The sequence below is a fragment of the Staurois parvus genome, unplaced genomic scaffold, assembly GCF_062004578.1.
Source record: "Staurois parvus isolate SC_StPar_1 unplaced genomic scaffold, SC_StPar_1.0 ptg000709l, whole genome shotgun sequence".
NCBI lineage: Eukaryota > Metazoa > Chordata > Amphibia > Anura > Ranidae > Staurois > Staurois parvus.
The window spans coordinates 65,592-93,189 of NW_028318505.1; the positions used below are offsets into that span (position 1 = coordinate 65,592).

General features: G+C 44.4%; 1 protein-coding gene across 3 annotated transcripts in view; it reads left to right on the forward strand.

The window, feature by feature from the left end:
• Positions 1–26,632, forward strand: part of ATG4C (autophagy related 4C cysteine peptidase) — a 53,543-nt gene extending 26,911 nt beyond the window's left edge. For 2 of the 3 annotated variants that reach the window (XM_089653379.1, XM_089653377.1), the window contains exons 7-11: positions 1,586–1,707; positions 8,518–8,596; positions 9,293–9,369; positions 19,452–19,571; positions 26,110–26,632. In XM_089653379.1, the coding sequence (XP_089509505.1) occupies positions 1,586–1,707; positions 8,518–8,596; positions 9,293–9,369; positions 19,452–19,571; positions 26,110–26,280 (569 nt within the window). In that variant the 3' untranslated portion in view covers positions 26,281–26,632. The remainder of the gene's footprint in view (positions 1–1,585; positions 1,708–8,517; positions 8,597–9,292; positions 9,370–19,451; positions 19,572–26,109) is intronic. The other variant, XM_089653378.1, reaches the window with a different exon arrangement.
• The last annotated feature ends 966 nt before the right edge of the window (positions 26,633–27,598 follow it).

The window sequence follows — 27,598 nt, forward strand, 5'->3', positions numbered from 1 at the left end:
CTTGATTTTCAGAGTTAGTAGGGAGGGGCATTAGTGGTATTTACCGCAAGGCAAACAGGGAATTTGCCTAGGGCGGCATTTTTCAGGGGGGCAGCATTGCTCCCTGGAAGAAGGGACACATGCGGCATAGGGACCAGGTGGAATCCGAGAGAAGCTGCGGGCCTGACTCTCATTCCCAGGGATATCCAAAGCTGTGAATGTGAGTCTTTCTCTCTCTCGCTGGGGAGAGGGGGGGGGATGTGTTAGTGGAAGGTTCTTTCAGATGGGGGGCAGGGGTGTTGTTGGTCTTATCAGGCTCTCTCCGCAGAGTGGGGGGGTTTGGGGGGGCCTTCGATTTTTGCGTTGCCTAGGGCGGCACAAAACCTAAATAAACCACCGAGGGAGGGCCATTTCAGACCTCCTGAAGAGAGACCACTTCTTTCACGTAGAGAGAAAGGGGCCTTTTCTGGAGTTTACTGGAAGCGGACAGGCTTTTTTACTCGCATGCTGTGGCTGCTTTCTAAAGAAAACAAACTTAAAGCGGACGGGAAGTTCAGCTTTAATCTTCACTCCCCGCTCCCCATTAAGGATTGGCACCTTAATGGGGAGCAGGACAGGTCCCAGAAGACTGCGGGGCCATTCACAAAGCGCAGCGTTTCTCACACATGCGCAGTGGGTACCCAGCTGTGAAGTCGCAAGCTGTCACAGCTGGGTGCCCACGCTGAAGATGCCGGCACCAGGGAGAGAAGACGACCGGTGAAACCAGCCATGGTGAGGACACCGCCGGACCGAGGGACAGGTAAGTGGCTGTATTTTAAAAGTCAGCAGCTACAGTTTTTGTAGCTGTTGACTTTTACTTCTTTATTTTTTCAGCTGGAACTTCGCTATAAAGATTTCGCACACTAGATTTATTTAGCTACACCTGGAAAAATTTTTAGCAGAATTTAAACAGTCTAATATGGCTTTTAGTACTGAATACTCACACATTATGGTGTTTTTTGCCTCTGGGAATGCTCTCTTCTGAGCTCCTCAATTCTACTTTATTCTCACCACTGCCATGTTCTCCTCTTCTTATGGGGCCAATGACCTCTTGCCTCAACCACGGGTGGCCTTTTATGTAACTGTTGTGCATGCATTCTGGAATACATTATCTCAGCACCCAGCAAGGTTCTGGGGGATGGGCCAGCCAGTTCTACTTACAGTGGCTCCTGATCTGTACTGTCATTGCCAGCCTTTCCACTGCTTTGGGTTTCTCCATCATCAAGCATTATATGAAAGGACACATCCCCGTAACCTGTTAAGACATACATGCTCCTCCCTGCCGATCATTGGGTGGGACAGACTTCAGCTGTGCAATCTGCTGTTCAGTTGCTTGATTTGTAATCAAGCAACTGATCAGCAGATTGCACCAGCAGAAAGACAGGTGCGCAAATATGCGTCCCCACGGAAAAAAGCCCAGTTCTGTGATGCCGCATATTTCTGTTACGTCGGCGTCAATGGATTAAACTTTAGCTTTGACATGTGACTTTTCCAGTGGTAGATTGGAGAGTATGCCTTCTGCTCCGTACATTTTCTCATGTAGTATTTACCTGTTTAATGTGAACAGTTTACAGCGGAGACGTGTACAACCAACAGAGCAACTCAGACTGTGAAAAATCCATTCTGATTCTGGTTCCCGTGAGACTGGGCGGAGAGAGGACCAACATGGAGTACCTTGAGTTTGTAAAGGTGGGAGATACAGCAATCACTGTTTTGTAAAGTGACTCCAGTTTTGTAGTGATGGCTCTGTATTCAATGCAAACCGTGCACTAGGAGTGCGCCCGATACCATTTTTGGAAAAAATGTCTGATCTCCTGAGGCCTCTTTGCAGCTACTTCATGACTATACATATTCCAGTGATGGCTGTATGGCATTTCCCAGGACAGGTTTCCATAAGAGGACCGTGCTTGTGTAATTTGTTGAAAGGATTGCTTGTAGGTTTCATTTCGATACTTAAAATATTGGAACCAGGATTGTCAGCCAGGCATTCTATACCTGAAGCCTCCTTTCTCACCTAAGCCTCCTTTCTTGTCAATCCAGCGATGTGCGCTGGAGTCTCGGCAATCCCAGGACTCCCTCTCCTCATTGCCTGAGACAGCAGCAGGAGCCATTGCTGGATCTGGGCTGCTCTGTGCAAAACCACTACAGAGTGCAGGTAAGTAGGATGTGTTTGTTATTTAAAGAAAAGAAAAATTAAGCCTTTTAATATCACTTTAACCATTAGCCGCCCGGCCAATGGCCGTTTGGCGGCTTGAAAAGCGCTGCAGCTTTCCGGGTGCACGCCATTTGGCGTGCTCCCGCACATGCGCGGTTTGCGCGGTTGCAGAGCGACGCAGCAGTGCGATCTGTCACCGCCCGTGCACCTCGGACACGGCCGATGACAGATCCGAGTACCGGCTCCCGTTGCCGGTACCATGTGACCTGCTGTGACCAATCACAGCAGGTCACATGACAGTTGTATACAATGGATGGCTTCATTCATGATGCCATCCATTGTATACTAGTGCCTAGCTGTGAATGGTCACAGCTAATCACATGCACATGTCATGTGATTAGCTGTGACCAAATCACAGCTAAGCACAAAAAAAAAAAAAAGCTGAATGAATCGATTTCATTCAGGTAAATGCTTGCTTATAGCAAAGTAATTCTTTGCTATAAGCAAATTGTGTAAAAAAAAAAAAAAAAAAAAATACTGATCACTTCCCCAAAGTAGTACAGTGTTACTATGGTAACATTGTACTATTTTGGTCATAGTAAAATATGAAAAAAAATCTTACAAAAAATAAAAAATTAAATATAATAAAAAAATAAAAAAAAAAATAATATTTTTTTTTTTCATACTGTCACCAGTCAGTGTCGCTGTTCACCGCCATGCCAGTTATATGATGACGCTGTACTGCACTGGTGACAGTATGTAAAAAAAAAAAATAGTGAAAATAATTTTTTTAATTTTTTCATTTTCCTAAAAATTATGACAAAAAAATACAACTTCAAAAAACTCGCCATGCCTCTTATGAAGTACGTCGGACTGTCTAATCTGCAAAAAGGGGTCATTTGGGGGATATCTGTACCGTTCTGACATTCTTGGACCTCAAGATATTAGATTGGCTGTCAGTACTTCAGGATTGATCAATTTTCAGATCTATACCATAGTTTGTGAACTCTATAACTTTCCTACAAGCTAAATAATACATCCTAATTTGGGTTATTTTCACCAAAGACATGGAGCAGAATACATCTCGGCCTAAATTTATGAAGAACAATTATTTATTTGTAAACTTTTATAACAGAAACAAAGAAAAATGTGGGTGTTTTTTTTTCAAAATTTTTGGTCTTTTTTTGTTAATTTAGCAAAAAATAAAAACCCCAGCGGTGATTAAATACCACCAAAAGAAAGCTCTAGTTGTGTGAAGAAAATGATCAAATTTTAGTTTGGGTACAATGTTGTATGACCGCGCAATTGTCATTCAAAGTGTGAGAGCGCTGAAACCTGAAAACTGGCCTGGGCAGGAGGGGGGAAAATTGCACGGTATTGAAACGGTTAAGGAAAAAAAAAAAAACAACCCTTTCCATGTCAGGTTTCCCAACAGCCACCCCCACCTAAATTACTTGCCCGATCTCGATCCAGCGTTGTGCCCGAGAGCAGCAGCACTGCTTTCTCTCCCCTCCTTAACCTCCCTGGCGGTATTCCCGAGTGTAACTCGGGGTAAAGTTTCAGCACCACAAGCGGTAACCCCGACCTACACTCGGGAATACACTGCAGCGTTGCTCCGGGATCTCTTCTGCACTTACCTTGTCCTGCGCTCCCGCGATGTCCCCCCTGCAGTGTCCCCGGCAATGTCTTCCGGCCGATGCCGGCATCCGGGTTCCGTTCCCTGCGACGTCGAGACGTACGGGGGACGGAACTGGCTGGAAATTTAAAAATGTGTAAAAGTGACATTCACTAAATACACTAAAATCACATAGTATAACATTCCTGTATCAACCCATTTCACATACATTTTGTCCCGAGTGCTTTGTCCGGCGCCCTGCCTGCATTTTTACTGTTCTTTCTGCCTGGAAACTGAGAAATGTCCATGGCGTCCAAAAAGCGTCCCTTTAGGTCAAAAGCGGTTTTAGACCGGCTAGAGAACAGCGATAGTAAATCAGAACCACTTGCAGAATTGAATGATAATGATTCGTGGGGGAAATTCCTCATCAGACACTGAAAACGATTCTGCGACTTTGCTCAGCGATGTGCGAACTTGGCGCTCTATTTCACATTTCAGTGTTTTTGGTTTGATTATATTATTGAATTAAATGTATTATATTTTTTATGATTATTAAATTATTTATGATTTCGTGTTTCAAATTTTATCATACCCGGGATGTTTACTAGACTCTTGTTCGGACAGATTTCAGTGAGTTATTCCTAAAAATTACAGACCTACAATAAAAAAACATATTTCCATGCAAAAAAATGTACCGCTTTGAGCACAGAAATACTGACATAATCGTACCGCTAAGGAGGCTACATGTTGGAAGACTGAGGAAGGGAGTACATGCGCTGGCTCCTGAGATAGAAAAGCAGACACAGTGGCCTGGTTCATCAAACATTAATAACGTTTTGGGTACCTTTTAACCCCAGGTTCACACCAGAGCGTTTTTCTGCTGCGTTTTGCAAAAACACAGTACAGTCCATTTAACATGATTTCCTATGGGACAGGTTCACATCTCCGCATTTTCACCCGGCACGTTTTTTGCAAAGGGTCCGGGGACTTTTTTGAACGCAAAAAAGTTGCATTTTTGGTACTATAGACTTCAATGGAAACACTGCAGAAAAGCATGCATTGTGTTTTTGCCGCGTTTGATGTGTTTTTGATGCTCTTTGCGTTTTAAATCTGCCTAGCAACAAGAAGAGAAAAACGCAAAATGCATCACCAACGCAATGCAGAAGCAGGTCAAACACAACCTGCAGAGGTGTGAACCTAGCCTGCACTGTCTCAATCAACATGGACTATTTTCAATCCTCGTGCTGCTAGCATTAGTAAATAGATAGAAAAGTATATCATGTTTACTTGTGTTAAACTTTTTTTTTTTGTTTACATTTCTACACTTACTTCCTGGTTTCTTGCCTAGGCAAATTATGTCCTATATACCAGGAGTCTTCAGGAGGGGAGGGAAGGATCTCTGCTCAGCCAATGCCTGAGCTAAGGGCAGATGGATTCCAGGCAGTAAATGCTACATGAACCATCTGCCCTTACTCAAGATGGCTACTGCCAGAAATACCAGGGGGTGTTTTTCAAAATGAATACTCTGCAAAATAAAGAATGGAGATATGGATGGATGGGAGAATTTTGGTTTGTGGTGCTCAGATGCAGTGCAGTTCCACTTTAACCCCTTCCCGTCTAAGGGTAAAACAAATGCAAATGCCTAAGCACAATTTTGCAACTTGGACGTGTTAGTTAAACCGTACATATCATCACAACTACTTTGTGTATCCAGGTGGATTACACCTTGTTTTTCAGGACAAAATGGGCTTTCATTTGGTGGTAAATGGTAATGGTTAGTGTGTGTGTGTGGTTTTCTTTAATTCTCAAATGAAAAACTGCCCCAAAATAGTAAAAAATGATTAAAAAAAATAAAAACAATTGCTATATATCATTTTTTTAAATGTAACTGTATATTTCTTGTTTATTCCATGGGGGCACTCGTGCAGGTTCGATCCTGAGCTGCATTGTGTGCATCTATTGACACACCCAGTGTGGCCGAGCCACACCCCTAGGATTTAATTGACAGCAGCAGGCGCTGAGCCTCCTATTTAACCTCCCTAGCGGTCTGATTATGTCAGTATTTCTGTGCTCAAATAGGTACATTTTTTTGGAATGGAAATATGTATTTTTTTATTGTAGGCCTGTAATTTTTAGGAATAACTCACTGAAATCTGTCCGAACAAGAGTCTAGTAAACATCCCGGGGATGATAAAATTTGAAACACGAAATCATAAATTATAATTTATTAAATAATCATAAACAATAATAAATTTAGTTCAATAATGTAATCAAACCAAAAACACTGAAATGTGAAATATAGCGCCAAGTTCGCACATCGCTGAGCTCAGTCGCAAAATCGTTTTCAGTGTCTGATGAGGAATTTCCCCCACGAATCATTATCACTCAATTCTGCAAGTGGTTCTGATTTACTATCGCTGTTCTCTAGCCGGTCTAAAACCGCTTTTGACCTAAAGGGACGCTTTTTGGACGCCATGGACGTTTCTCAGTTTCCAGGCAGAAAGAACAGTAAAAATGCAGGCAGGGCGCCGGACAAAGCACTCGGGACACAATGTATGTGAAATGGTTTGATACAGGAATGTTATACTATGTGATTTTAGTGTATTTAGTGAATGTCACTTTTTGACCTTTTTAAATTTCCCGCCATTCCGTCCCCCGTACGTCCCGACGTCGCAGGAATCGGAAGACAGATGCCGGCATAGGCCAGGGAGATGGCCGGGGACACTGCAGGGGGGACATCGCGGGAGCGCAGGACAAGGTAAGTGAAGAAGAGATCCCGGAGCAACGCTGCAGTGTATTCCCGAGTGTAGCTCGGGGTTACCGCTTGTGGTGCTGAAACTTTACCCCGAGCTACACTCGGAAATACCGCCAGGGGGGTTAAGGAGGGGAGAGAAAGCCGCGCTGCTGCTCTTAGGCACAATGCTGGATCGATATCTGGCTCAGGTAAGTTTTTTAGGTGGGGGGTGGCTGTTGGGAAACCTGACATGGAAAGGTGTGGCTTTTTTTTTTGTTTGTTTTTTTTTACCTTAAAGTGATATTAAAGGCTTAATTTTTTTATTTATTTTTAAATAAACCCATCCTACTTACCTGCACTCTGTATTGGTTTTGCACAGAGCAGCCCAAATCCTTCTCTTCTCGGGTCCCCCACCAGCACTCCTTGTCCCTCCCTCCTTTCGAGTTCCCCAAGTCAAGCAGCTTGCTATGGGGGCACCTGCTGCTCCATGTGTCCATTCACACACGGAGCTGCAGCTTGGCCCCGCCCCCACTTCTCATTGGCTCATGGCTGTGATCGACAGCAGCGGGAGGCAATGGCTCCTGCTGCTGTCTCAGGCAATGAGGAGAGGGAGTCCTGGGTTTTGCCAAGACTCCAGTGCACATCGCTGGATTGGCAAGGAAGGGGGCTTAGGCGAGTATTAGGGGGGGGAGCTGCTGCACAGAGAAGGTTTTTCACCTTTAGGCATAGAATGCATGAAGGTAAAACACCTTGAGCCTTTACTTACAACCACTTTAATGCAGAGAATGCAGTAAGTTAAAAAAAAAAAAAAACAAAAAAAAACCTTTTACCTTCACAGCTACTTTAGTCTGATGTATGTAGTTGAGTTAAACTGAAACAGATTGGAAGCCTCACTCTTCAGTTTAACCACTTCCCGTCCGGCCGTTGTATATAAACGGCCAGACGGTGGCAGTGCAGGGGCAGGTGGCCGTTTATAAACCTCCTGCGCGCACTCCCTGGGAGCGCGCAGCACCGCGATCCGGTTCCTGCTGTGTCCTCTGGACACGGAACACCGATCTTTGTATGGGACCTCTGTGCGATGTCCCGATCATGTGATCACTGATTGGCCAATCAGTGATCACATGCAGAGTAGTAAGCAAGATGTCACTTGTGACATCATTGCTTACTACGTGTGAAATCTGTTAATGATCACAGAGGTCACATGGTACAGGGCTATTCACAACAGCCTTCTACCATGTCACAAGCTGTGACCAATCATAGCTCACGGTAATTCTCAATGGCTGCAGGAATGCAGCCAGAGAGAAGGAGAAATAATTGCTTTTACAGCCTTTATGGGTGTAAAAGCAATCGGTGTAAAAAAAAAAAAAAAAATCATCACCCCCCCACAAGTAGTACAGTGTCACCATGGTGACCCTGTACTGCTAGGGCGACAGTATGTAAAAACAACAAACATAAATAATTAAAATAAAAATGTAAAAAATCTTTTTTCAAAATTATAATTTTTGGTTATAAACTAATTTTTATTTTTTTTTTTTTTTTTACTAAAAAGATAACTGAATACATTTTGGCTAAGATTTATAATGAAATATTATTTATTTGCAAAATGTTATAAGAAAAACACTTTTTTTTTTTACATTTTTGGACTTTTTCATTTATATAGCAAAAAAAAAATCCCAGTGGTGAATAAACACCACCAAAATAAAGCTTTATCTATCTCCAAAAAATGCTAAAAAATTTGCATGGGTACAGTGTTGCATGACCGCGCAATTGTCATTCAAAGTGTGATAGCGCTGAAAGCCGAAAATTGGCCTGGGCAGGAAGGGGGGGGGAAAGTGTCCGGACTTGAAGTGGTTAAGATATAGAGCATTGGGTAGACTAATAGGTTTGGTTGTACATATCAAGAATAAAAACATTACCTATATAAAAAAGAAACTATAATAAAAAAAATCTAAAATTCTTCTTTCTGTATCTCACATTTTTTTTTGTCCTCTCCAGGGGATTCTAAGCCTTGAATACTGCATCGGAATAATTGGTGGGCGGCCAAAACAGTCCTATTACTTTGTAGGATTTCAAGGTGGGTGCATTTGTAACGTATTCTGTTGAATATGTGTATTTTCCTCTCTTGCGCCCCCCACCCTCCAAAACTCGAGTACATTTGTAAATGACCATTCCCGCACGGAATAATTACCATAGCGCTGAGTGTCCTCTATTAATTCATCAGCACCTACTAACGTCCACTCATTTGTCATTGGGCCGCCATTGTAATTGGTTTTTCCCGCAAAGCTCCCGTTTTTTAATTCCTCGCTCTGCATAAACAAGGCATATTTTAAACTGCGACTAATGAAAGTTTAAGAGCCTTCCTCTGCTTCCCTTTGGCAGATTTTTATTTACATATTTACATTTGTGCCGTTTAAGCAGGGCAAGTTGACGTTAGGATGACAAGCAATATGTCCTGCTTGTCGGAGCCTCTCCGCCGCTCCATTTTTCACCGCGATATAATTGTGTGTTTGTGAAAGTAATTTCATCACCAAAAATTAAGTGACAGACTCATCGCCGCACAGAAAAAACCTGCTTATACAAGCATATTTGATGAGGCGAGAGTTAATCTGTCCCGCGTATTAAAAAAAAAAAAAAAAATCCGTCAGCCGCCGACGTGGCGTTGGCAAAGAGGGCATTGTCTGCCGGCTTTTCTTCTCTGCATAGAAAATTGGATTGTGAGGCGGTAATGGAGTGTATTTTGAATTACTTGTCTTTTGTTTTGTCCTTGCAGATGACAGTTTGATATACATGGATCCTCATTACTGCCAATCTTTTGTAGATGTCAGCAAAAAGGATTTCCCTCTCGAGGTGAGGCCGCCGTGGCGGTGGGTTGGCACCGTTTTATTCAGACTCTGATTTACACGCTAATTATGAGCTGAAATTATGCAATGTTCTTTATGAGCCTTAGTACGGATCTCCCATTTATGGAGTTTGTCGCAAAGAAAAAAAAAAAGATGGCCGTTTGCTGTCGGGGCTGAGTGCCCAGTTTGGGCTGGGAGCGGCCATGTTGGACCAGGAGCTTTTGGTTCCCAAGATGTTGGGTTTTGGGAACTGATGGGGCTAATATACAGTTTTGGGCATTTAATTTTAGTGTTGCAGTAAGGTTAACCCCTTTACGCCGGCCGCTCTCAAAACTGCGGCCTCCCAGCGTCTGGGCCTAGACGCCGAGCGGCCGCACATTTGCGTTCAATATACAAAATACATACAGTCATGGCCGAAATTGTTGGCACCCTTGATATTTCTCCAGGAAATCATGTATTTCTCACGAAACGTATTGCATTAACACATGTTTTGCTATACACATGTTTATTCCCTTTGTGTGTATTGGGACAAAACAAAAAAAGGGAGGAAAGAAAGCAAATTCGACATAATGTCACACAAACCTCCAAAAATGGGCTGGACAAAAGTATTGGCACCCTTTCACAACTGCGGATAAATAAGAATGTTACAAGCATGTGATGCTCCTGTAAACTCACCTGGGGCAAGTAACAGGTGTGGGCAATATAGAAATCACACCTGAAAGCAGATAAAAAGGAGAGACGTTCACTTAACCTTTGCATTGTGTGTCTGTCTGTGCCACACTAAGCATGGACAACAGAAAGAGGAGACGAGAACTGTCTGAGGACCTGAGAACCAAAATTGTGGCAAAATATCAACAATCTCAAGGTTACAAGTCCATCTCCAGAGAACTAGATTTGCCTTTGTCCACAGTGCGCAACATTATCAAGAAGTTTGCAACCCATGGCACTGTAGCTAATCTCCCTGGTCGTGGACGGATGAGGAAAATTGATGAAAGATTGCAACGCAGAATAGTCCGGATGGTGGATAAGCAGCCCCAAACATGTTCCAAAGACATTCAAGCTGTCCTGCAGGCTCAGGGAGCATCAGTGTCAGCGCGAACTATCCGTCGACATTTAAATGAAATGAAACGCTATGGCAGGAGACCCAGGAGGACCCCACTGCTGACACAGAGACATAAAAAAGCAAGACTACAGTTTGCCAAAATGTACTTGAGTAAGCCAAAAGCCTTCTGGGAAAACGTCTTGTGGACAGATGAGACCAAGATAGAGCTTTTCGGTAAAGCACATCATTCTACTGTTTACCGAAAACGGAATGAGGCCTACAAAGAACAAAACACAGTACCTACGGTAAAATATGGTGGAGGTTCAATGATGTTTTGGGGTTGTTTTGCTGCCTCTGGCACTGGGTGCCTTGACTGTGTGCAAGGCATCATGAAATCTGAGGATTACCAAAGGATTTTGGGTCGCACTGTAGGGCCCAGTGTCAGAAAGCTGGGTTTGCGTCCAAGATCCTGGGTCTTCCAGCAGGACAATGACCCCAAACATACGTCAAAAAGCACTCAGAAATGGATGGCAAAGAAGCGCTGGAGAGTTCTGAAGTGGCCAGCAATGAGCCCAGATCTAAATCCCATTGAACACCTGTGGAGAGATCTTAAAATTGCTGTTGGGAAAAGGTGTCCTTCCAATAAGAGAGACCTGGAGCTGTTTGCAAAGGAAGAGTGGTCCAAAATTCCGGGTGAGAGGTGTCAGAAGCTTATTGATGGTTATAGGAAGCGACTGATTTCAGTTATGTTTTCCAAAGGGTGTGCAACCAAATATTAAGTTAAGGGTGCCAATACTTTTGTCCAGCCCATTTTTGGGGTTTTGTGTGACATTATGTCATATTTGCTTTTCTGCCTCTGTTTTATATTTGTTCCAATACATACAAAGGGAATAAACATGTGTATAGCAAAACATGTGTTAATGCAATACATTTTTTGTGTGAAATACTTGATTTTCAGGAAAAATATCAAGGGTGCCAACAATTTCGGCCATGACTGTATGTGTTGAGAGCGCGCGTCCTGCTCGCTCCCAGCACACACGTCCAGTACTCACGGAAAGGTCCCACTCTGCTCTTTCGATTGGGACCTTTCCCGATCATGTGACCGCCGTGACGACGTGTCACGGCGGTCACATGATCCCTAAACCCCTGATCCCTAAACCATGATCCCTAAACCCCTTTACGCTGGCCGCACACAAAACTGCGGCCTCCCAGCGTCTGGGCCTAGACGCCGAGCGGCCGCACATTTGCGTTCAATATACAAAATACATATGTGTTGAGAGCGCGCGTCCTGCTCGCTCCCAGCACACACGTCCGGTACTCACGGAAAGGTCCCGCTCTGCTCTTTTGATCGGGACCTTTCCCGATCATGTGTCGTCACGGCGGTCACATGATCCCTAAACCCCGCCTCCCGGCCTCTGAAACTCTTAAAGGGCCGGGGGGTGCCGGTGGGAAGGGGTTAAAGAAGAACTAAAGGCTTTTTTTGGGATGATTTTTTTTCTATGTTCCATTAGAGAGATTTCCCTTCACTTCCTGTCCCATAGCCAAAACAGGAAGGAATCCTTCTATTTCTGTTCTGGTGATCTTTCACAAACAGGACAAATAAAGAGGGTGTCTCTACCTACAGGGGGACACAAACCGCAATGAAAACCTGACCGGGGTACATATACCTCTCCACCCTAGTCAAATCTAAAATAAAAAAAAATAATTTTTAGTTCTACTTTAATGCACAGGTGTCAAACACAAGTCCCGCGGGCTGAATCTGGCCCTCCAGGCCATTTCATGTGGCACTTGCACCTCTCCTGCAGGTACCGCCTTGTCTCCGCCCCCACATTGTCTCAGCAGAGAGGAGAATAGAACTCCTCTGCCAAATCCTGCACCTCTCAGTGCAGCTGCAGAACCCCCTCATCTCTGCCGCCCCTGGTCTCGGCATTCAGTAGACTCTGGTAACTGACTCCACTCCTCTTCTGGTCCTCCTCCAGACCCTGCACTTTCTGCTTTCCAGCTCTGTCCCCAAAGTGGGTGCATGGTGATTAGGAAGGGTGTAGGATTCTTGACATCTGATGGGGTGCCTGGACATCTAGCCTTACAGATACAATTAGTCCTTTGAGGGCAACCATAATGCTGATACGGCCCGCGATGAAATGTAGTTTGACACCCCTGCTTTAAAGTGTTTCTAAAGGCAGAAGGATTTTTATCCTTATGCATTAAGGTAAAAAATACCTTCTGGGTGTAGCTCCTCCCCCCCCCCCCCCTTCCGCAGCCCCTACTTGTTTTACTTACCTGAGTCCCATCTTGATGCAGTGATGTGCATGTGAGCAGCGGCTCTGCTAAGTCTGTCTCTCTTCATTGGCTCACACAGCAGCAGGAGCCATTTGCTCCTGCTGCTGTCAATCACAGCCAGTGAGCCAATGAGAGAGCTGAGGGCAGGGCCAAGCGGGAATGAGCCTGCTCGAGTTCCCTTGTAGCAAGAGGCTCACTTTGGCAGGGGGAAGTCGCATGACAAACCGCAGCCCATGTATTTAATTAGAAGCCGCTCGTATCTATGTGACTTAAAAAAAAGATTCCTGGACTACTTTGATGTGACTTGAATGCCATAGACTGCAATGTAAACTTTTAAAAGGCTCATGAAAGAAAGCTGCATCTTTGTGTTATCAATGTGACAGTTGTGCAACAGCCAAAGGTTGCAATGGAAATCGCACCACTTTGAAGTCGCACAAGAGTGAATGGAGCTTTAAGCCTGGTACACACTAGAAGTTCTTCTCATTCAGCCCAGTGGGCTATACAAAAAACTGAGATTGCTGTACTAACACAAGTGATAGTGCATTGATCTCCCCTGCTGACAGAGATTCCACCCCCCCAGAACACAATTATTATGATCAGATGTGGGTTGGATGCTGGTTTTGTGGTTTTTCGTGAGACTGGCTTCTGCTGAACCGGATTTTCAGCCTGTATGGCGCTTGTTTTCGTCTGCCCCAAGCTGCATGCACGCAGATTTAAAGGAGGTGAAGGCCTCATTCACTTGGACAGTGGCACCTGTACTGAGTGAATGAGGCCATTGAAATTTGCACCTGCATCCAACCCAAGCTCCATGCAGGCAGCCTATGAAAGTGAATGCAGATGCAGCAGCTGCACTGACACAGCCGCATTTCAAAATATGACAGGCATGCTGAAGCGAGTCCGACTATCCTGATTGCAAATACTGTGTGTTCTGGGCTGTGGTCTCGCTCCGCCCAAATATTGACAAGTGGCTTTGTCCATGCAGCTGATGCATCTGCATTCACTTCCATAGGCTGCCTGCACGGAGCTTGGGTTGGATGCAGGTACAAATTTCAATGGCCTCATTCATGCAGTAAGGGTGTCGCTGCCCAAGTGAATGAGGTCTTCACCTTTAAATCTCCGATGAAGCAACTGACTCTTGCTATGCTAACTGCTGTTAGTTGCCAGTTTTCTCCTGCAGGATAAATGGACACAATACAGATAATCCCTGGAAACCTTAGGTAGTGGTCCATCAATGCTAATCCCTTCCCACCTGCCCCAATGCCCCTTTAAACAGTCCTGAATGTCCCCTGGGGTGGGAAGAATTGGTGATCATCTGACCACTGTCACAGTGGTCACATGATCGGAAGCCGGTCCTTTAGCCTAGACCGAGAACTGACTATGACAGCTTTGTCTGTGTAATGGGAGCGCGCTCTCAGCACATAAACATGAGCCACCCAGTAACACATGTGCAGTGTGTGGGCATGTAAAGCCTACCATTTTGCCACTGCACATGTTAGGTGATCATAAAGAGGTTAATAAGGCCCCTTTAAGTCTTGGCCCCTTTAAGTCTTGGCCCCTTTAAGTCTTGGCCCCTTTAAGTCTTGGCCCCTTTAAGTCTTGGCCCCTTTAAGTCTTGGCCCCTTTAAGTCTTGGCCCCTTTAAGTCTTGGCCCCTTTAAGTCTTGGCCCCTTTAAGTCTTGGCCCCTTTAATTTTCTACATCCGAGCTCGTACTTTCCATAAACCTTGGCGCTTGGATTCTAGACGCATCAAGACGATCCCTGACATTGACGGATTGAACCCAGTGGAGTCGTGTACGTTTCACTACAGCTCCGAGTCTACGCACTTAGATTTGCAAATCTAATTAGGTAAAATCACACACATTATCCCATTTAAACATTGCTTTCCAGACGATATTATGCCGGGTAAGGAGTTTAAATGAAATTATTTTCTTTAATCTGCGGGAGGGTGTGGCGGAGTTAAGGAATTTGTCTCCGACAACACTATGATATACGACTTGCGTGAGAATGTCTTAAAACGGACGCCAAATGCGAGCATTAGACAAAATAAACCATTTCCAGGATTTACCGGGGAACACTTGTTGGCTTTTTTTTTTTTCAGCAGCAGAAGGTAAAAGATTGAAGAGTAGCTAAACCCAAGAATTTAACTTTTTAAATATTGCAGCTGACCAGTCCTTGAGTTAGGTTCAAGTGCGACGGCGCTCGCGTTTCTGCACATTCCTGTGCATCGCATGTAAGGCAGCCCATTCAATGCAATGGACTGCTCTACACGCGAGAAAGGTGGAAAAGACATCCATGACCCTTTTCCAAATTGGGGCCTTGGCTCCAATTTAGGATGTTAAACACATATCATTCCCAAAACATAGAGGAAGCAGTCAAACGCCTTGTTTAACCACCTCCTGTCTGTCCGTTGTATATAAACGGCCATACGGTGGCAGTGCAGGGTCGGGTGGCCGTTTATAATCGGCCTCCCCGCACCCTGCTTGTGCGCGCTCCCTGGGAGCGCGCAGCACTGCGATCCGGTGCCCGCTGTGTCCTCCAGACTCAGTGGAACACCGTTCGTCGGACGGGACCTCTACAAGGTCCCGATCATGTGATCGCTGATTGGCCCATCAGTGATCACATGCAGAGTAGTAAGCAAGATGTCACTTCTGACATCATTGCTTACTACGTGTGAAATCTGTGAATGATCACAGAGGTCACATGGTACAAGGCTATTCACAACAGCCTTGTACCATGTGACAAGCTGTGACCAATCACAGCTCACACAGTAGTTCTCAATGGCTACAAGAATGCAGGCAGAGAGAAGGAGAAATGATTGCTTTTACATCCTATATGGGTGTAAAAGCAATCAGTGTAAAAAAAAAAAAGAAAATCTTCATCACCCCCCACAAGTAGTACAGGGTCACCATGGTGACACTGTACTGCTAGGGTGACAGTATGTAAAAAAAAAATAATTAAAAATATTACAAAAATTTAAAAAAAAATGTTTAAAATTATAATTTTTGGTTATAAACTAATTTGGGTTATTTTTATTTTTTTTTACTAAAAATATAACGAAATAAATTTTGGCCAAGATTTATGATGAAATACTGTTTGCAAAATTTTATAAGAAAAACACTTTTTTTTCTAAATTTTTGGACATTTTAATTTACATAGCAAAAAAAAAAAAATCCCAGCGGTGAATAAATACCACCAAAATAAAGCTTTATCTAAAAAAAAAAATGCTACAAAATTCATATGGGTACAGTCTTGCATGACCGCGGAATTGTCATTCAAAGTGTGAAAATTGGCATGGACGGGAAGGGGGTAAAAGCGTCCGGACGGGAAGTGGTTAAAGTGATGGCCAGAACCTCCATACTGGTCTTTGTTTAAATGCCCCCAAACCAGAGCTGAACATTGCTTATAAAGGGTTTGGCAAAGTTTCTTGGACCTCACTAAAAGCTTTGCACATGCATTGTAAAAGCTTGCTGTAGACGCTGCTCTTATACAAGCTGAAACTTCTGTGTACAGGGCCTGACCGTGATATCATAAGTTGACCATAAGACCATAGCCCATCAAGTGGAAACATCCAAGTTCTTGGTTGGGAGATGTGTGATGGGGGCCTATAGACATACAAACCTGCCCTGATCACCAGAGAACAGTTGGTTTGATCTGTAGGCTCCTAATGTTGACTTGGGCCAGGTTCACACCCATGCATAGCAGTAAAAAGTGAATTAGTTTATGGGACCCCAACACACACTTACAGCAAAGTATGAAAGAAAAAATGGAAGCACACACTGGGAAGCCAGTTGGTTCCAAGACAGGCTTCATCTATGCCTCTTCCCAAGCCATGCCCCCTCGAATGCAATTCCCCTGCTCATGGACTTAATCGTAGAGACCTCTGATTAAGCCCATGATAAGGTGTAATGCATTGGTGGGTGTGGCTTGGGAGAAGGCATAGCTGGAGTCACTTTGGGTGTGGGGCCCATGGAACCCAGCTCCCTTTTGGAGAGGTGGGGAGACCCCTGTCTCAGCTCCCCATATCCCTCTTATGTGTAAGTCACCCTGTGCCTGTTAGGGGTACAGGGCGATCTGTTCTAATATTGTGTAGACATGTATAGGTGGGGTGGGGGTTGTGGATTGTTTGGTGATTATGTGGTTGCATCCCATTGTTCTATCGTGTGTCTTGCTTGGGAGCAAACTATTATGGGATGTATGTGTTTGTGTATTGGCTTCGTGGGGGGTGTCTCCAGCAGCCCTCCCTCCTGATGGTCTGCTGGTGTGTCTCTTGTTACTTAAAGGTAGATTGATCCACCCTGTGTCATTATGCAGGGAGGGGGGAGTTGTTCCCTTGAATGTATATATCTTGTATCTGTGTTAAAATAAAGTAGTCTACTTCCTGGTTTACTTCAAGACTGGTGTCGTCTAGTCTTGTATGGTCAGCTGTGGTGTCTATGGTCGGTGTTTGGACGGGGAAGCGGTAGTCTAACGGAAGTACCTAAGTGCAGTCTGGGGTCGGTTCCGTTACATAAACCCTGCCTGATTTGCTTGGAACTGGGTGGCTTCCCAGTGCGCTCCTTTTTTTTTCTTTTCCCTTTACAAGGGCCCGTCTCACCTGATGGCCAACCATGAAAGGGAAAATGATGGCCAACCATGAAAGGGAAAATAATGGAAGTGTACACCTGGGTCCATGTATTGTATTGGGACAGGCTTCAGCAATGCCTCCTCCCAAGCCATGCCCTTTCTAATGCATTTCACCTGCTCATGGGATTAATTGTAGAGACTTATAATATTTAAGCCCATGAACAGGTGAAATGCATTAGGAAGGTGTGGCTTTGGAGAAGGCATAAACCTGTTTGATATACTTGGAACTGGGCAGCTTCCCGGTGCGCTTTTCCATTTTTTTTTCTTTCATAATGGGCCATTGGGTGAGACGGACCCTTGTAAAGTCAGCACTTGACAGTGTTTGGAATCACCAGGTTGAACATGGCGGGGCTTTGAGCAACACTTCTTGTTCGGATCTCGGTGAACACACCTCTAGTAGCTTCAAGTGCTCCTGCAATTCATTGCACCCCAACACTTTGTGGTACTTGGTAATATCAAAAATGATACAGGGCGTGTTTTTTGTGTGCATTAAAGTGTGCTGCTAGCCCATTCAATAGGAATAGGATGGCTTAACACAGTTCCCCTCAATGTAAGATGTATGTTATGGGATACACCAGTGTGAAGGGGCCAATCCTGTATATCGAAAGCCAAAACTGTTTTTTTGTTTTTTTTGTTTTTTTTTGTGATAGGAGTTATTTTGTGATCTTGAGTCACACCCTACACTGTCTCATTGCTTTGGAGTACCTTCACTTCTTTCCCATAGATCAGGGGTCTCTAAACAAAGGGACAGTGTACTGTGCTTCAGACATTAGAGGGCTGGACAGTGGCCAGTGGGAGTAGAGAATGTCCTGTTATCAGTGGGAGTAAACTGTGTACCACCTTTTGGTATTGGGGGAATTATTAGTCCCCCACTGTTGGTGTCTGTGGGAGGAATAGATCCCCCACTGTTGGTGTCAGTGGAGGAATAGGTCCCCCACTGTTGGTATCTGTGGGAGGAATAGTGCCCCCATTGTTGGTGTCTGTGGGAGGAATAGTGCCCCCATTGTTGGTGTCTGTGGGAGGAATAGTGCCCCCCCATTGTTGGTGTCTGTGGGAGGAATAGTGCCCCCCCATTGTTGGTGTCTGTGGGAGGAATAGTGCCCCCCCATTGTTGGTGTCTGTGGGAGGAATAGTGCCCCCCCATTGTTGGTGTCTGTGGGAGGAATAGTGCCCCCCCATTGTTGGTGTCTGTGGGAGGAATAGTGCCCCACCATTGTTGGTGTCTGTGGGAGGAATAGTGCCCCCCCATTGTTGGTGTCTGTGGGAGGAATAGTGCCCCCCCATTGTTGGTGTCTGTGGGAGGAATAGTGCCCCCCCATTGTTGGTGTCTGTGGGAGGAATAGTGCCCCCCCATTGTTGGTGTCTGTGGGAGGAATAGTGCCCCCCCATTGTTGGTGTCTGTGGGAGGAATAGTGCCCCCCCATTGTTGGTGTCTGTGGGAGGAATAGTGCCCCCCCATTGTTGGTGTCTGTGGGAGGAATAGTGCCCCCCCATTGTTGGTGTCTGTGGGAGGAATAGTGCCCCCCCCATTGTTGGTGTCTGTGGGAGGAATAGTGCCCCCCCATTGTTGGTGTCTGTGGGAGGAATAGTGCCCCCCCATTGTTGGTGTCTGTGGGAGGAATAGTGCCCCCCCATTGTTGGTGTCTGTGGGAGGAATAGTGCCCCCCCATTGTTGGTGTCTGTGGGAGGAATAGTGCCCCCCCATTGTTGGTGTCTGTGGGAGGAATAGTGCCCCCCCCATTGTTGGTGTCTGTGGGAGGAATAGTGCCCCCATTGTTGGTGTCTGTGGGAGGAATAGTGCCCCCATTGTTGGTGTCTGTGGGAGGAATAGTGCCCCCCCATTGTTGGTGTCTGTGGGAGGAATAGTGCCCCCCCATTGTTGGTGTCTGTGGGAGGAATAGTGCCCCCCCATTGTTGGTGTCTGTGGGAGGAATAGTGCCCCCATTGTTGGTGTCAGTGGGAGGAATAGTACCCCCCATCGATATGGGTGTGAGAGCTGAACTGATTAAGGTGGAGGTCCGCTATAACACAGTCCTTTCAAATCTCGGCCAACGGTCTGACATTGCTATGAGTTGTGAGTGCGCAGTTCTCAAATCTCTGTGGTTGTAGTTGTGATGTGTCATCTTTGTGTGTTTCTCTTGCAGTCATTCCACTGCCCCTCGCCGAAGAAAATGCCGTTCAGAAAAATGGATCCGAGTTGCACAATTGGATTTTATTGCAAAAACGCTCAGGACTTTAAGAGGGTTGAGGAGGAGCTCACAAAGGTATACAAAGTAAAGTGTCTGCAGAGAGGAAGTGAAGGAAAGTGTTCCCAGTGGGACACAGTAAATAACTGCTTCCTGACCACCCTATAGTAGAAGTACTGCTACAGGGCGACAGGGCTGAGCAAAATCATGAGTATATAGACGTGATTTCGTATCTCCGGGTAGGGTAAGCCCACTGGCGGCTTCAGCTGTCGATCACCGGGTCCTGGCCGGTGATTCCCTGCCAGCAATCGCCGAGTATCACGGACAGGGGAGAGGTCTATATGTAAACACAGATCTCTCCCCTGTCGGCTCCAGCAAGCTGCTTTGTATGGCATACAAAGCAGCATGCTTACATAATAAAGCACAACACACAGTAAAACACACACACAGCACACAGTTAACCCTTTGATCTCCCAAGATGTTAACCCCTTCCTGCCCAGTGCCATTATTACAGTGTCAGTGCTTTTTATTAGCACTGATCACTGTATTGGTGTCACTGGGGGTGGCAGTTAGTTCCCCTCCAGTGTCAGAATGCCCACCGCAGTCCCGCTATAAGTCGCTGATCGCCTCCATTACTAGTATAAAAAAACGAATTCCGGTATATACACCACAATTTGTAAACGTTATAACTTTCACGTAAAACCAATTATTTTACACGTATTGGGATTTTTTTTAGCAAAGACATGGAGCAGAATACATTTTGGCCTAAATTTGTGATGAAATTTGGATTTAAAAAATTTTTTTTTACTGGACATGTTTAATAGCAAAAAGTAAAAAAATATATATATATTTTTTTTTTCTCAAAATTGTCGGTCCTTTTTTTTTAAGGCGCAAAAAATAAAAAATGCACAGGCGATCAAATACCACCGAAAGAAAGCTCTATTTGTGGGGGGGGGGGGGGGAAGACATTTCATTTGGGTGCAGCATTGCATGCCCGCACAATTTAATTTGCAAGGATTTCCTCTCACTTCCTGTTTGGGTATGGGACAGGAAGTGAAGGGAAATCTCCCAAATGGGATGAAGATGGTGCCCTCCTTGGGATTCAGAAGTCCCTTTTATACATATCTTGGGCCTGTTCTTGTGCCCAAAACCTACCTCTCTTTAACCACTTCCTGTCCGGCCTTTGTATATAAACGGCTGGGCGGTGGCAGTGCAGGGTCGGGTGGCCGTTTATAAACGGCTTTCCCGCCCCCCCGCTTGTGCGCCCTCCCTGGAAGTGCACAGCACCGCGATCCGTTGCCCGGTGTGTCCTCCGGACACAGTGGAACACCGATCGTCGGACAGGACCTCTGTGCGAGGTCCCAATCATGTGATCACCGATTGGCCAATCAGTGATCACATGCAAAGTAGTAAGCAAGATGTCACTTCTGACATCATTGCTTACTACGTTCGAAATCTGTGAATGATCACAGAGGTCACATGGTACAAGGCTATTCACAACAGACTTGTATCATGTGACAAGCTGTGATTGGTCACAGCTTGTCACATGATACAAGTCTGTTGTGAATAGCCTTGTACCATGTGACCTCTGTGATCACCAATCACAGCTCACTCAGAGAGAAGGAGAAATGATTGCTTTTACAGCCTTTATGGGTGTAAAAGCAACCAGTGTAAAAAAAAAAAAATGTAAAAAAAATGTTTACTAAAAAGATAATGGAATAAATTTTGGCCAAGATTTATGATGAAATACTATTTATTTGCAAAATTTTATAAGAAAAACACTTTTTTTTTTTTCAAAATTTTGGGATTTTTTCATTTACATAGCAAAAAAAATAAAAATCCCAGCGGTGCATAAATACCACCAAAAAAAAGTTTTATATGTCTCAAAAAAGCTAAAAAATTCATCTGGGTACAGTGTTGCATGACCGCGCAATTGTCATTCAAAGTGTGATAGCGCGGAAAGCTGAAAATTGGCCTGGACAGGAAGGGGGTGAAAGTGTCCGGACTGGAAGTGGTTAAGCAGCCCATACATGGGTCGAATCCCGAACGATTTTTCGAGCGAAAATCGAAAACCTCATTTGTTCTGTAATCCGATGGTGCCACCAATGATTTTGAAAATCTGTTGTTTTGCGCGAATTTTCCAGCATGTCCGATAAACTAAATGGGGAGGAACCAACGAAAATCGGCCAATTATTCTTAGGTCCGATTTTCCAACGAAAATCGACCCATGTATGTCCGGCCTGATCCTCATTATTTTAGTGTTTTATTTTTCACAAACTGTAAAAAAAAAAAAGAAAAAAGAAAAAGAAAAAAGTGACATAAAAAGTTTTAAAGTGACTTTACACAAATCCTAACAAACCTGGATTCAATTAAAATAAATGACATTGAATACATCCCGCCTAAACAAACCCTCTAAAGATTTGTTTTTTGTTTTTTTTTTTGTTTTTTTTTGTTCAATTTATAAAAGTAGACTGAAATGTGGCTGCTATTGGTTACTTCCAAGTGCAGTCAGCCAATGTTTCTCATTTTAAGGTGCGCCTCTTTTCCCTGCTAGAAGTTGAATTTCTAAACTTGGATTTTTACTTCCAGTAGGTGGCGCCATTGAATTGGTGAATTCTTCCCTTCTGTACAATGTGTGTACACTGCAGAGGAAATCCCCCCCCCCCCAATCATTGCAATAGAAGATATTTCAGTTTGTATTCCCCAATCTTGAAATCTAGTAAACAGTGATGTGGATGGAAATGTTTTGATTGGACAAATCCCAGAATAATCTCAGGATTACAGTTGTGGTCATAAAAAGTAGATGTAAAATATAGTTAATGTTCTAGCAGTCTAAAGCAGAATTTCTTGCGTTTTACCTTCTTTATTGCGGGTTGTTACTATGGCTTCTCACTTGATACGCTGACCTAGAGTTCTCCTTTAGATCCGGTTCACACCATCGCAAGGCTGTGAATCCTGTGCGTTTTCTGCACCGCTTTGCAATCGCGTTGCGTTCATGCGACCTGGTGCGGGTGTCAATGATAAATGAATGACACCCCAAAACAGATCGAGAAACGTGATGCGATTGCCAGAGATGGCATGGGTGAGAACACCCATGTGATGTGATTCAGGTGCGCATTTAAAAAAGGGTCCTGCGCCTTTTTGGTGCCGATGCGATTTGAGCCATTCAAAATGTGTGGCTCAAACCGCACAGACATTTGCATGTAATTCGCACAGGAATGCGGTGTGATTCCTCTGCGAATTATATGTCCCGCACTGCATAGCGTAAACCGGGGCTTAAAGTTCCTTGAAAATTGGTACTACGGGTTCCTTGATCTGGACTGACCTCATGCAGATGGAGGACACCAGCCAAGGTTTGTTATATTTAGTAGGGGCAATTGATGAGGATATGCTGGTCATGCGATCTTTTTACCTGCTTTAGAGTTCTGTTGACAAACTTTTTTTTTTTTTTTTTTTTTTAACTTGGAGGTGGGGCTACACCTTTTTGTATTCTGGAATTTTTTTATTTCTTTTTTGGAGGGGGGGGGCTGCACATTTTTATCCGAAAACTGTTGGTGCGTTTTTTTTGCTTTAGAGGGGAGTTACATATTTATATTCTAGAATTGCTAGAGAGAGACTGTTTATTTGTTTTTTATATCTTTTTTGTTTTTTAACACAGGCCACAACACACATGTGTCAGACCCAATACCCCCCCCCCCCCACTACCACTTCTTCCCTTGCTCTGATGACTCCTCCCTACCTTGAGTGTCTTTATTCTTCCCCCCCCTTACAGACAGGTAGTATGGAAGTACGATAACTTCACCATCTTTGCACACAAATGGGATGTATGCTGCACAGGGGTGGACTGACAACTCATGGGGCCCCCGGGCAATAGAGGATCATGGGGCCCCTGTGTCCTTACCCAAACTCAAAAAAGCCTATGAAAAAGGTATCAGGGGCATCTCATGGGGCCCCCTACTGACCCCGGGCCCTCGGGCAGTGCCAGAGTTTCCAAATGGTCAGTCCGCCCCGATCCTGCACATGAGTAGGTGTGCTAAAAAGGCTCTGCTAGAACCCGACAGCCAGGCAGAGCTGTGCATACACCATAATGGTGGTACTGGAAGGGGACTGGAGCAGCCAAAAATGGGGGCTGAAGCTCCTCTTTAAGTGGAATAGGAAAAAGCTAGAACCCCTGTCAGCTTTTTAATTACTATAGACCGTCTATCTGTTAGGCTGGATTCACACTTGCGCATAGTGTCTTTAAGCTTTTTCCGTGCGATTTATACACATTTTATGCACATTTTCATACAGTGTTTTTTAGGCATTTATGAGCTTTGATGGCTTTTTATTTATTTGCCAATAGAGAAGAATATCATCTGTTGCATCATTTGTTGCTAGAAATGTCAGCTTTTTTAGCTTTTCCATCAGCTTTTATTTTATTTTTTTTATTTGATCTTTTTTTGTTAGGCTAAGGGGTTAGAGTTAAGGTTAGGATAGGGTTAGGGTTTAAAATGTTAGTTATTGTCATCTTATTTATGTTTTTGTTAGGGTAATAATGAGGATAATAAATTAATAAATGTAAAATAAATACACAAATATCATGAATAATATATATTAATAAATAAATACCCTAGCACAAAATATAATATAATGGGTTTTTTTTTGGGGGGGGGGGGTTTGGTTGTTTAGAAAAAAAAAAAAGTAATAAAATTATATATATGACTATTTTTATTTGTGTATTTTATTTTACATGTGTTCATATATTACTATTTTTATGTGTTTCCATTCGTCTCCATGGAACTAAAAATGCAGATATCTACCCGATTTTGAGCGACAAAAAAAACTCCAGAACTTGTTTGAGCTTCAGGTGTTTGGCTTCAGGCGACTTGGAGTGGAGATGTGAACCATCTCCAATGAGAATAATAGATTTTTTTTTTTTCCCAAGTGTTTTGGAGCTTCATGCTGCAAATCGCTCAAGTGTGAATGGGGCCTTATTTTTCCCAAACTTTGGTAAGTTAAGGGAAAATTTCAACTGGAGCCCTGCATAGCAGTAAACACCCAATAGTGGTTCTAAACTTCCCCACTCTATAAAATAAAAAAAACATTTGGATGGACATACATTTTATTAAAGTCCGGAAAGTGTTTGAATTCTTGTTCTTTCACTGCTCAGCTGATTTTTATTTTTCAATTCAACCAAAAATTATACAAAAATAATAGAGTATAAAAGTCACTAATTGGTTATAGAAGAGCGGTTGCTGTAGTCTCAAACAATTCCAAGTATTACAAAGTATCTAATAGACCAGAATAGGAGACTCTCATGCTCCTCAATGGATGAACAATGTATCCACAATGATTATCCATTTGGAAATTGTTGCCAGGACTGGAGCATGCCAAGGATATCCATTTGTAGGAGACCTCTTACTTGTGGCCAGAGGGTTTGTGCATCGGGGAGAGTTCACACATTTGAAAAGGGGAATTTTATACAAGTGTGTGTTGTTTTTTTTTTTTTTTAACTAATGTGCTATGGGTAGGTCTTGTCTTATCTCATGGCCCGTGCTCTGTGGGTAGGTCTCATCCTGTAGCCTGTGCTGTGGTTAGGTCCCCTCTTGTCCCGTGGCCCGTGCTTTGTGGGCGAGGCTCGCCCCGTGGCCCGTGCTTTGTGGGCGAGGCTCGCCCCGTGGCCCGTGCTTTGTGGGCGAGGCTCGCCCCGTGGCCCGTGCTTTGTGGGCGGGACTCGGCCTGTGCTTTGTGGGCGAGGCTCGCCCCATGGCCTGTGCTTTGGTTAGGTACCCTCTCGTCCCATGGCCCGTGCTTTGTGGGCGGGGCTCGTCCCATGGCCCGTGCTTTGTGGGCGGGGCTCGTCCCATGGCCCGTGCTTTGTGGGCGGGGCTCGTCCCATGGCCCGTGCTTTGTGGGCGGGGCTCGTCCCATGGCTCGTGCTTTGTGGGCGGGGCTCGTCCCATGGCCCGTGCTTTGCGGGTAAGTCTCATCCTGTAACCTGTGCTGTTTTTAGGTCCCCTCTTGTTCCATGGCCCGTGCTGTATCCCTTCCTCTCACTAGCTGTTTTGCCAAACAAATTCAGATGTCAAGCTGGTTTGAATCTGGTGGCCGTAAGAATGACTGATCAGGCTTTCTGCATGTAAGAGGAAAGGATCCTGCAGGGGGCATGTTTGGGAACACCTCTCATGCATTACACAGGGTGGGGAAAGGGGTTCCCGCATGACCAATATAAGAGAGTGTATTGGACCTCTGCACTATAGTTTGAGGGGGCCTTGGAGAGTATACATTATGCACTTCAGGGCTGTGCCATTTTCATTGTACCCTACATGGCCAACAGCCCATTTTGGCATCTGTATGCACAGGACCTTCTGCCAATCCAGCACTGTGCCTTAAGAACCTGTTTAGATGTCTTCTTTATAAATGTAACCTGCATTACATCCATTGTTGTGCCATTCAAATTAAAGGGCACCTCAACGCATTAAGGCAAGGGTAGACAACCTCGGCACTCCAGCTGTGGTGAAACTACAAATCCCATCATACCACGGCGTGTCGTACCTATGGCTCAGTCTTGGTATTTGTAGTTATTGGTATTTTCCATCACACAGTTTTTAAGACATCTCTTCTTTCCTTCTTTCAGGTTCTAAAGTCTTCCAGCAAACAGAACTATCCATTATTTACCTTTGTCAATGGACACGCTCAAGACTTTGATTTCGCTTGCTCGCCGCTGTTTGAGCAGTCTGACCTTTTCACGGAGGAGGACAAGACGAGATTAAATAGCTACAACGCAGAGGAGTTTGTCTTGCTGTAAAGTTTTCTTCGCTCCTCATTCCTGGCGGTCCTCTATCGTCCATCCAACTGCAAATCCTACAACACTAGACTGTTATTGTTCGTTGTTTGTTTTTACAATCTGTTTTTTAAATTAAAATTTTAATGTTTTTAGACCTCTTTAAAAAAAAGAAAAAATCACTATTTTAAGAAAGTAGATCTTTGTAAGGTGGTTACACCAGTGCATGTGCTTTTGGCAGGCTCCTGTGAACTTTGAGACTTTGTATCTAAAATAGTGAAAGTTAAAGTTTCACCATTGTACATTTTTGACAATTTGTGATATTTTGAAATACTGGATTGATGGCTACAGAAGAATAAATCACAAGGTGGATTTAGATGTTTATGATTTCTATTCATTTTATGAAAGAAAATTCATATTACTGTGGATATGAGCTACTGGCCTATGGGGGGGAGGGGGAGGTTCAACAAAGGTAGTAGTGAGACACTTTCAGCTGCACTGGTTCTGGAATATTGAAGATGGTTTTTGTAGCTTATCTAAGCCTCTTTAGTTGGGTGTCCAGAAATTCCTGCACCAGTTTCAGGGTTTACACCCAAATCGGGGGCGGACTGACAACTCATGTGGCCCTCGGGCAATAGGGGATCATGGGGCCCCTGTGTCCTTGCCCAAACTCAAAAAAGCCTATGAAAAAGGTACCAGGGGCATCTCATGGGGCCCCCTACTGACCCCGGGCCCTCGGGCAGTGCCCGAGTTTCCAAATGGTCAGTCTGCCCTTGACCCCAATACAGTATCTCTGTGAAGAAAGTGTGTCTACCCAGGTCATGATGTATCTAGTAGTAGGCCACATTCAGCTGGACTTGTTCTTTAATGGTGAAGGCAGCTTCATAGCTCATCCAAGCCAATTCTTCAGTTCCAATGAGTTTCAGGAACATTCCCACATATGGCATACGCCAGGGGTGGGCAACTGTGGCCCTCCAGCTGTTGTAGAACTACAAGTCCCATGAGGCATTGCAAAACTGAGTTACAAGCATGACTCCCAAAGGCAGAGGCATGATGGGACTTTTAGTTCACCAACAGCTGGAGGGCCACAGTTGCCCACCCCTGGCATATGCCAAAATCATTGCCAGTTTGTCTGAAACTTCATATCCATCCAGGTCCTGGTATATCTAGTAGTAGTTAGTCACTTACTTTTGACTATTTCTGTAATGTTGAAGATGTTTCATAGCTTGTCCAAGCCACGTATTCAGTTCTAATGATTGTCAAGGACCTTCCCGCTTTAGTTTATGGGTAGACACCCCAGTATGATTGCTGATATATGTCTGTGGAGGTTCTCTTCTATCCA